The sequence below is a fragment of the Phaenicophaeus curvirostris genome, chromosome 33 (genome assembly GCF_032191515.1).
Source record: "Phaenicophaeus curvirostris isolate KB17595 chromosome 33, BPBGC_Pcur_1.0, whole genome shotgun sequence".
Classification (NCBI taxonomy): domain Eukaryota; kingdom Metazoa; phylum Chordata; class Aves; order Cuculiformes; family Cuculidae; genus Phaenicophaeus; species Phaenicophaeus curvirostris.
The window spans coordinates 2,155,843-2,166,928 of NC_091424.1; the positions used below are offsets into that span (position 1 = coordinate 2,155,843).

The 11,086-nt window shown below is 47.9% G+C and overlaps 1 protein-coding gene across 1 annotated transcript in view; it reads left to right on the plus strand.

Annotated features, from left to right (window-relative positions):
- The window catches only part of LOC138732516 (CKLF-like MARVEL transmembrane domain-containing protein 5), a 104,332-nt gene extending 93,625 nt beyond the window's left edge, over window positions 1-10,707 (plus strand). The window contains exons 3-7 of the mRNA XM_069879117.1: window positions 6,501-6,566; window positions 8,394-8,540; window positions 10,042-10,137; window positions 10,248-10,332; window positions 10,691-10,707. Coding sequence (XP_069735218.1) covers window positions 6,501-6,566; window positions 8,394-8,540; window positions 10,042-10,137; window positions 10,248-10,332; window positions 10,691-10,707 — 411 coding nt within the window. The remainder of the gene's footprint in view (window positions 1-6,500; window positions 6,567-8,393; window positions 8,541-10,041; window positions 10,138-10,247; window positions 10,333-10,690) is intronic.
- The last annotated feature ends 379 nt before the right edge of the window (window positions 10,708-11,086 follow it).

Consider the following 11,086-nt stretch of genomic DNA (forward strand, 5'->3'; position numbering starts at 1 on the left):
CAGGCCTATCCATAGAAATATGGCACCAGGTCTACCCATAGGAATGGGGCGCCTGGTCTACCCATTGAAATAAACGGCCGGATCAACCCATAGAGCATCAGGTCTACCCATAGGAATGGGCCACCAGGTCTACTCATAGAAAGGGTCGTCAGATCTATTCATAAAAAAATCGGTCGCCAGGTCTATCCATAGCAGTGTGCTGCCAGGTCTACCTATAATAAGTGGTCACCAGGTCTACCTATATAAAGGGGTCGCCAGGTATACCTATAGAAATGGGCTATCAGGTCAACCCAAGGAGAAATAAAGGCCCGGTTTGCTTTGGCACCGGTTCATCTGCATACGATTATGTCTCATCTACATATTATTAGGCCTCGTTTGCGTATAATTAGGCCTCGTCTGCATATAATTAGACCTCATTTGCATAGAATTAGGCTTTAGTTGCATGCAAGCAGGCCTTATTGTCACTATAGGATCTGGCTGTCAGGTCTACCCATAGGATAATTCCATCAAAAAAACTTGAGTTTTCCTCCACAAATCTGGAATCTTCAGCAAAAATATGGAATGTTCACCCACAAATATTGAATTTTCACCCAAAGGTGTGGAATTTTTTTTGCTTCAAAAAAGTTCTCACATTTCGGGTCCCAAAATGGCAGCATTTTTGCCTTGAAAATCACCCATTTTGTCTAAAAATCACCTTTTTTTTGTAAAAAATCGACTTTTTTGTTCAAAAATCCTCATTTTAAACCAAAAATCTTAACTTTGGGGCAGAAAAACATCTGTTTTGGGGAGAAAAGGTCCATTTTCAGCCTCAGAAATCTTCATTATGGGGCAAAAATCTTCCATTTGGGGAAAAAATCTCCCTTTTCAGGCAAAAATCTCCACTTTGTGCACTCAAAAATCTCAGTTTTAGGGAGAAAATAGCCATTTACTCAAAAATCTCCATTTTCAAGCTCAAAAATTTTCATTTGGGTGAAAACTCCATTTTGAAGCAAAAAACCCTCTGGTTTTGGTCTCAAAAAATCTTATTTTGGGACAAAAATCTCCCCTTTGGAGAAAAATCTCCACTTTTGGTCTCAAAAAATAGATTTTTTAGGCAAGAAACTAACCTTTTCATGCAAAAAATTCTCCATTTGGGGGCAAAAAAATCCATTTCAGGGCAAAAATCTCCGATTTTGGTCTCAAAAGTCTTTGGTTTGGGGCAAATATCTCCATTTGGAGGCAAAAATGTCCATTTTGAGGCAAAAAATCTCCCTTTTCAGGCTCAAAAAATCATTTTGGGGTCAAAAAGCTCCATTTTTTCTTCAAACCCCAACATTTTTACACCTTAAAATCCACATTTTTGGGGTCAGCTGCCAGGTCTACCCATAGGATCCAGCTGCCAGGTCTACCCACAGGATCCAGCTGCCAGGTCTACCCATAGGATCCAGCTGCCAGGTCTACCCATAGGATCCAGCTGCCAGGTCTACCCATAGGATCCAGCTGCCAGGTCTACCCATAGGATCCAGCTGCCAGGTCTATCCAAAAGCAATAGGCCATCAGGTCAACCCCAGGGGAGGTGGGGGGGGCAGTTGTTTTTTCTCTTAAATCCAACAAATTCCGCTCAACCCTCTTGTTTTCCCCTCATTTACATCCTCCCCCGGTCGCCTTCGCTGAAAAAAGCACCAAAACCAGCCCCTAAAACCCCCTTTTTCGCCTCGTTTCCGCTCGCCGCCTCTTGGAAGCGAGAAAAATTATTTTTTTTTTTATTTTTCGCTCCCTATTTTGGGTGGTTTCGCCCCAACTGTCGCCTGGAGCTAAAAAAACCCACAAGTTACACCCAAAAATTCAGTTTAAGACCTTGTTTGTGTGAAAAAAACACAGTTTTGGGGCAAAACCACTTCATTTATCAGAAAAAAACATGAATTTATGGGAAAAAACATGAGTTTATGGGAAAAAAAGATAAAAATTGTATCTATGTTAAAAATAAAAGTGGTGAAAAAGTGATTTGTGGTTAAAAAACTCGTTTTATTGAGGGGAAAAAAAGAGAGTGGGGGAAAAAATTAGGTTTAGAGGTTAAAAAGGGGTGAAAAAACTCAAATTTTGGTGAAAAAACTCAAATTTTGGTGAAAAAAACTCAAATTTTGGTGAAAAAACCACAAATTTTGGTGAAAAAAGGGTTGGTTTAAAGGACAAAAATGACATTTTTAAAGATAAAAGTTGTTTTAAGGTAAAAAACCTCAAGTTTGGGTTAAAAAGATCTAAATTTTAAAGTGAAAATTGTGGTTTAAGGTAAAAAACCCTCATTTTAAAGGCGTAAAATCTCATTTGCAGGTGGAAAAATCTCAGGTTTTGGGTTAAAAGATTGTTATTTTTATGATAAAAAAACATACTTTGTGGTTAAAAACCCCCAATTTTAAGGTAAAAATCTAATTTTAAGGTGAAAAAACTTTTTTAAAGTGAAAAAAATCCAATTTTAAGCTAAAAAAACATCAATTTTAATGTGAAACCCCCAATTTTAAGATAAAATAAGCAAATTTTAAGGAAAAAAACTGTTTCTGGTAGGAAAAAAACCTCATTTTAAGGTAAAAAAATCATATTATGGTAAAGAAAAGCCTCATTTTTAAGATTAAAAAATCTTATTTATGGTTAAAAACACATTTTAAAGCAAAAAAAACATCATTTCAAGGTAGAAAAGTTCATTTTATGGTTAAGAAAATATCATTTTAAGGGGAAAAAAAGTCATTTTAGGGAAAAAATCCTCATTTTGGGGGGAAAATCTCATTTTAGGGGAAAAAAATCCTCATTTTAGGGGGAAAAAGGACTCATTTTAGGCCAAAATGTCTCATTTTTAAGGCAAAACCCCCTTAATTTTATGATTTAAAAATTCCCCCTTTCTATCCCGCCCCCTCCCCTCATTTTCTGGTGGAAAACAAAAATTTTAAGCAAAATAAATATTTTAGATGCGATAAAACCACATTTTGTGGGAGAAAAAGCAGCATTTTAAGGCAAAACCACAGAAAAATGCAGATTTTGCATCAAAAACATGCATTTTACAGCAAAAAAACCCTCATTTTACACCAAAAATCCATGTTTTATGGCAAATTCACACATTTTACAGCAAAAAGTACAGAAACTAGATAGTAAAAATCTACATTTAACCAAAAAATATAATTTTGGGGGGTAAAACCCACAATTTTCTTCCTTTTTTCAGCATTTTAACCCCAAAATTCCAATTTTTTCCCCCAAAATTCCACTTTTTTGCCCCAAAACCCCCATTTTTGCCCCATTGCCGAACTCAAATTCCTTTTTTCGAGGCAAAAAAAGGGAAAAGAAACAGATTTTTGCTCAAAACTCAGAAAATTCCACCCCAAAACCCCCCCTCGGAGCCGCAAAACCTGCCTGGTCAGAGAAATTCACCCAAAAAATCACAAATCAGGGGATTTGGCCCCAAAATCTCGACTCTCGCAGCCAAAAATATTGAATTTTCATCCAAAAAATCGAATTTTCATTTAAAAAAATCAAATTTTCATCCAAAAATCTGGAATCTTTGTCAAAAAATGTTGATTTTTCATCCAAAAATCCAGAATCGTCACCAAAAATATAAAGTTTCCACCCAAAAATGTGGAATTTTCACCTCAAAATCCTGGAAAGTTTTTGCTTCCAAAAAAATCTCAATTTTTGGGTCCCAAAATTGCGACATTTTTGCCTCAGAAATCACCTTTTTGTCTAAAAATCTCGGATTTTGTCCAAAAATCCTCATTTAAAACTAAAAATTTTAACTTTGGGGTGAAAAAACTCCATTTTGGGGGAAAAAAGTGCATTTTCAGCCTCAGAAATCTTCATTTTGGGGCAAAAAATCTTTCTGGGGGAAAAATTCTCCCTTTTTAGGCAAAAATCTCCCTTTTTAGGCAAAAATCTCCATTTCTGGTTCTCAAAAATCTCATTTTTAGGCAAAAATACAACGATTTTATGCAAAAATCTACATTTTCAGGCAAAAAAATCTCAATTTTTAGGAAAAAACCCTCCACTTTAAGGCAAAAAAAATCAATTTGGGGCTCAAAAATCTCATTTTTACAGAAAAAAATAACCATTTTGTTCAAAAATCTCGATTTTCAGGCTCAAAATTCTTCATTTGGGTAAAAAAATCCATTTTGAGGGGAAAAAATCTCCGGGTTTGGTCTCAAAAATCGAATTTTGGGGCAAAAAAATCACTTTGGAGCAAAATCCCCACTTTTAGTGTCAAAAAATTGAATTTTTAGGCAAGAAATGAACCTTTTTATGCAAAAAATCTCCATTTTGGGGTAAAAATCTCCATTTCTGAGCAAAAATCTCTGTTTCAGGGCAAAAAAATCTCCCTTTTTGGTCTCAAAAGTCTTTATTTTTGGGCAAAAATCTCCTTTTTGAGGCAAAAATCATCATTTTGAGGCAAAAATCTGCATTTTGAGGCAAAAATCATCATTTTGAGGCAAAAAATCTGTATTTTGAGGCAAAAAAAATCATCATTTTGAGGCAAAAATCTGCATTTTGAGGCAAAAAAATCATCATTTTGAGGTAAAAATCTGCATTTTGAGGCAAAAAAATCATCATTTGAGGTAAAAAGCTCCATTTTGAGGCAAAAATCAACATTTTGAGGCAAAAAGCTCCATTTTGAGGCAAAAATCTGCATTTTGAGGCAAAAATCATCATTTTGAGGCAAAAAAATCATCATTTTGAGGCAAAAATCTCCATTTTGAGGCAAAAATCACCATTTTGAGGCAAAAACCTGGATTTTAAGGCAAAAAATCTCCATTTTGAGGCAAAAAGATCTCCATTTGGAGGCAAAAATCTGCATTTTGAGGCAAAAAAATCATCATTTTGAGGTAAAAAGCTCCATTTTGAGGCAAAAAAATCATCATTTTGAGGCAAAAATCTGCATTTTGAGGCAAAAAAATCATCATTTGAGGTAAAAAGCTCCATTTTGAGGCAAAAAAATCATCATTTTGAGGCAAAAACCTGGATTTTAAGGCAAAAAATCTCCATTTTGAGGCAAAAAGATCTCCATTTGGAGGCAAAAAACCTGCATTTTGAGGCAAAAACCCGCATTTTGAGACAAAAAAATCATCATTTTGAGGTAAAAAGCTCCATTTTGAGGCAAAAATCTGCATTTTGAGGCAAAAAAATCATCATTTCGAGGTAAAAAGCTCCATTTTGAGGCAAAAAAATCATCATCTTGAGGCAAAAATCTCCATTTTGAGGTAAAAAATCATCATTTTGAGGCAAAAATCATCATTTTGAGGCAAAAATCTGCATTTTGAGACAAAAAATATCATCATTTTGAGGTAAAAAGCTCCATTTTGAGGCAAAAACCTGGATTTTAAGGCGAAAAATCTCCATTTTGGTCTCTAAAGTCTTAATTTGGGGGCAAAAACCATCATTTTGAGGCAAAAATCTCCATTTTGAGGCAAAAAACCTGGATTTTAAGGCAAAAAATCTTCATTTTGGTCTCAAAAGTCTTAATTTTGGGGCAAAAATCATCATTTTGAGGCAAAAATCTCCATTTTGAGGCAAAAACCTGGATTTTAAGGCGAAAAATCTCCATTTTGGTCTCAGAAGTCTTAATTTTGGGGCAAAAAATCATCCTTTTGAGGCAAAAAATCTCCATTCTGAGGCAAAAACCTGGATTTAAGGCAAAAAAATCTTCATTTTGGTCTCAAAAGTTTTAATTTTGGGGCAAAAATCATCATTTTGAGGCAAAAATCTCCATTTTGAGGCAAAACCCTGGATTTTAAGGCAAAAAAATCTTCATTTTGGTCTCAAAAGTCTTAATTTTGGGGCAAAAAATCATCCTTTTGAGGCAAAAATCATCATTTTGAGGCAAAAAAGCTCCATTTTGAGGCAAAAATCTCCATTCCAGGGAAAAAAATCTCCATTTTTGGTCTCAAAATCTTCATTTGGGGGCAAAAATCTCCATTTTGAGGCAAAAATCATCATTTTGAGGCAAAATCTCCATTCCAGGGAAGAAAATCTCCATTTTCGGTCTCAAAATCTTCATTTTGGGGGCAAAAATCATCGTTTTGAGGCAAAAATCTCCTTTCTGAGGCAAAAAAGCTCCATTTTGAGGCCAAAAAAGCTCCATTTTGGGGCAAAAAGCTCCATTTTGAGGCAAAACTCCTCATTTGGGGCTCAAAACTCCTCATTTTGGGGCTCAAAACTCCTCAATTTGTCTCTTTCCGCCCCCCCAACTTCCCCTTTCTCCTCGTTTCCCTCGTTCGGGGCGCCCCCTGCTGGCCCCTCCCCCCCTCCCAGTCCCCCCCAGACCCCCCCAGTCCCCCCCAGTCCCCCCCAGTCCCCCCCAATCCCCTCCCAGTCCCCCCCAGTCCCCCCCCCCCCCCCCCACAATGTCCCTTTGTTCCCAGTCCCGCCACCTCCTGGTACTGGGAGACTTGGGGGGGGGGGGGGGGGGGGGGGGGAGGGTCACGTGGTCCCTCCCAGTCCCCCCTCCCAGTGCCTCCCAGTTCCCAGCGATGGGGCAGGAGGAGGAGGCGGCCTTCACCTTCGACCTGGGGGGGCTGCGAACCCCCAAGGGGCTCCTGCTGGGGGGGGAGCTGGTAGGGGGGCTGGGGGGCTGGGAGGGGGGGGGCTATGGGGCTGGAGGGGGGTTATAGGGGGGTTATAGGGGGGTTATGGGGCAGCTATGGGGCTGGAGGGGGGTTATAGGGGGGTTATAGGGGGGCTATGGGGCAGCTATGGGGCTGGAGGGGGGTTTTAGGGGGTTATAGGGGGGCTATGGGGCAGCTATGGGGCTGGAGGGGGGTTATAGGGGGGTTATAGGGGGGCTATGGGGCAGCTATGGGGCTGGAGGGGGGTTATAGGGGGGTTATAGGGGGTTATGGGGGGGCTATGGGGCAGCTATGGGGCTGGAGGGGGGTTATAGGGGGGTTATAGGGGGGCTATGGGGCAGCTATGGGGCTGGAGGGGGGTTATAGGGGGGTTATAGGGGGGTTATGGGGCAGCTATGGGGCTGGAGGGGGGTTATAGGGGGGTTATAGGGGGGCTATGGGGCAGCTATGGGGCTGGAGGGGGGTTATAGGGGGGTTATAGGGGGGCTATGGGGCAGCTATGGGGCTGGAGGGGGGTTATAGGGGGGTTATAGGGGGGCTATGGGGCAGCTATGGGGCTGGAGGGGGGTTTTAGGGGGTTATAGGGGGGCTATGGGGCAGCTATGGGGCTGGAGGGGGGTTATAGGGGGGTTATAGGGGGGCTATGGGGCAGCTATGGGGCTGGAGGGGGGTTATAGGGGGGTTATAGGGGGGTTATGGGGGGCTATGGGGCAGCTATGGGGCTGGAGGGGGGTTATAGGGGGGTTATAGGGGGGTTATAGGGGGGCTATGGGGCTGGAGGGGGGTTATAGGGGGGTTATAGGGGGGCTATGGGGCTGGAGGGGGGTTATAAGGGGGTTATAGGGGGGTTATGGGGCAGCTATGGGGCTGGAGAGGGGTTATAGGGGGGTTATAGGGGGGTTATAGGGGGGCTATGGGGCAGCTATGGGGCTGGAGGGGGGTTATAGGGGGGTTATAGGGGGGTTATAGGGGGGCTATGGGGCTGGAGGGGGGTTATAGGGGGGTTATAGGGGGGCTATGGGGCTGGAGGGGGGTTATAGGGGGGTTATAGGGGGGCTATGGGGCTGGAGGGGGGTTATAGGGGGGTTATAGGGGGGCTATGGGGCTGGAGGGGGGTTATGGGGGGTTATAGGGGGGCTATGGGGCAGCTATGGGGCTGGAGAGGGGTTATAGGGGGGTTATAGGGGGGCTATGGGGCAGCTATGGGGCTGGAGGGGGGTTATAGGGGGGTTATAGTGGGGTTATAGGGGGGCTATGGGGCTGGAGGGGGGTTATAGGGCGGTTATAGGGGGGCTATGGGGCAGCTATGGGGCTGGAGGGGGGTTATAGGGGGGCTATAGGGGGGCTATGGGGCAGCTATGGGGCTGGAGGGGGGTTATAGGGGGGTTATGGGGGGGCTATGGGGCAGCTATGGGGCTGGAGGGGGGTTATAGGGGGGTTATAGGGGGGTTATAGGGGGGCTATGGGGCTGGAGGGGGGTTATAGGGCGGTTATAGGGGGGCTATGGGGCAGCTATGGGGCTGGAGGGGGGTTATAGGGGGGCTATGGGGCAGCTATGGGGCTGGAGGGGGGGTTATAGGGGGGTTATAGGGGGGTTATAGGGGGGCTATGGGGCAGCTATGGGGCTGGAGGGGGGTTATAGGGGGGTTATAGGGGGGCTATGGGGCAGCTATGGGGCTGGAGGGGGGTTATAGGGGGGTTATGGGGCAGCTATGGGGCTGGAGGGGAGTTTTAGGGGGGCTATGGGGCAGCTATGGGGCTGGAGGGGGGTTTTAGGGGGGCTATGGGTCACTTGGGGGTCGCGGTGCCCCCCAGGTGCTGTGTGGGGCAGTCGTGGGGCTGCTGGCCCCCCCCGCGCCCCCCACGCTGGCCCCGGCCCTGCTCCAGACCCTGGGGGTGGCGGCCGCGCTCGGGGGGCGGCTCCTGCGCCCGCCCCCCCGCCTGCCCCACGGCGCCTGCCTGGTACGTCTCCATCCATCATGGCCGCCAGCTGGATCCATCATGGCCGCCAGCTGGATCCATCATGGCCGCCACCTGGATCCATCATGGCTGCTACCTGGATCCATCATGGCTGCCACCCGGATCCATCATGGCTGCCAGCTGGATCCATCATGGCTGCCACCCGGATCCATCATGGCTGCCAGCTGGATCCATCATGGCCGCCATCTTGGTCCATCATGGCTGACATTTGAGTCCATCATGGCTGCCACCTGGATCCATCATGGCCGCCATCCTGGCCGCCATCTTGGTCCATCATGGCCGCCATCATCCATCACAGCCGCCATCTTGGTCCATCATGGCCGCCATTAACCATCCTGGCGGCCATCTTGGTCCATCATGGCCGCCATCATCCATCATGGCCACCATCTTGGTCCATCATGGCCACCATCTTGGTCCATCATGGCCACCATCTTGGTCCATCATGGCTGCCACCTGGATCCATCATGGCCGCCATTTGAGTCCATCATGGCTGCCACCTGGATCCATCATGGCTGTCAGCTGGATCCATCATGGCTGCCATTTGAGTCCATCATGGCCGCCAGCTGGATCCATCATGGCCGCCATCATGGCCGCCATCTTGATCCATCATGGCTGCTACCTGGGTCCATCATGGCTGCCATCTGAGTCCATCATGGCCGCCATCATCCATCATGGCCACCCTTATCCATCATGGCCGCCATCTTGGTCCATCATGGCCGCCATCTTGGTCCATCATGGCCGCCCCTTGGATCCATCATGGCCGCCATCTTGGTCCATCATGGCCGCCATTATCCATCACGACCGCCATCTTGGTCCATCCTGGCGGCCATCTTGGTCCATCATGGCCGCCATCATCCACCCTGGCTGCCATCTTGATCCATCATGGCCGCCATTATCCATCACGGCCGCCATCTTGGTCCATCCTGGCGGCCATCTTGGTCCATCATGGCCGCCATTAACCATCCTGGCCGCCATCTTGGTACATCACAGCCGCCATCTTGGTCCATCATGGCCACCATCATCCATCACAGCTGCCATCTTGGTCCATCATGGCCACCATCATCCATCCTAACCGCCATCTTGGTCCATCATGGCCACTGTTATCCATCCTGGTGGCCATCTTGGTACATCACAGCCGCCATCTTGGTCCATCCTGGCCGCCATCTTGGTCCATCCTGGCCACCATTATCCATCCTGGCAGCCATCTTGGTCCATCATGGCCACCGTTATCCATCATGGCCGCCATCTTGGTCCATCCTGGCGGCCATCTTGGTCCATCATGGCCACCCTCATCCATCACAGCCGCCATCTTGGTCCATCATGGCCACCATTAACCATTCTGGCGGCCATCTTGGTCCCTCCTGGCGGCCATCTTGGCCCATCCTGGCGGCCATCTTGGTTCATCCTGGCCTCAACCTCCCTCCATCTTCCCCTCCATCTTCTCCATCTTCCCTCCATCTTGTCCTCCATCTTGCCCCCCCAGGACCTCCTCCGAGCCCTCAGCGGCGCCGCCATCTTCTTCGTGGCCGCCCTCGTCTCCTTAGCCTCGTCCCGCGACGCTCTGGCCGCCACAACCTTCGTGAGTGCCCCCCCCCCCCCCGCCCCACAGACCCCCCCCTGCCCCATAGATCCCCCCCCCCCAGCCCCACGGACGCCCCCTAAGTGACCCCCCCCCCCCCCCCTTCTTAGACCTTCAGCCTCCTCCTCGCCTTCGTCTTCGCCTTCGACGCCTTCGTCACCTGCCGAGCCAAGATGGCGCCCGCCGGGGGGCAGGGTGGGTGTGGGGGGGGATCTATGGGGCAGGGAGGGATCTATGGGGCAGAGAGAGGGATCTATGGGGCAGAGGGAGGGATCTATGGGGCAGAGAGAGGGATCTATGGGGCAGAGGGAGGGGTCTATGGGGCAGAGGGGGGGATCTATGGGGCAGGGAGGGATCTATGGGGCAGAGGGAGGGGTCTATGGGGCAGAGGGGGGGGTCTATGGGGCAGAGAGAGGGATCTATGGGGCAGAGAGAGGGATCTATGGGGCAGAGAAGGGATCTATGGGGCAGAGGGGGGATCTATGGGGCAGGGAGGGATCTATGGGGCAGAGGGAGGGATCTATGGGGCACACCACCCCCTTTCTCCCCCCAGACGCCGACTCCTCCTGAGGCGAGGGCCCTGCCCCACGGCGCTGCCCCATAACCAGCCCCCCCCCACCCACCCCCAGCCCCATAAGTGTGGGGCAGGCGTGAAGATCTCAAAGCTTCTCCGCGCTCGGGGTCTGTGTGGGGATCTATGGGGCAGGGGAGGGATCTATGGGGCTGGGGGAGGGATCTATGGGGCAGGGGAGGGATCTATGGGGCAGAGAGGGGGATCTATGGGGCAGGGAGGGGGATCTATGGGGCAGAGAGGGGGATCTATGGGGCTGGGGGAGGGATCTATGGGGCAGAGAGGGATCTATGGGGCAGAGAGGGGGATCTATGGGGCAGGGGGCTCGCAGGCCGCCGTCAGCCCCCCAAGTAAGAGCGCGGGGGCCACTTGTGGGGC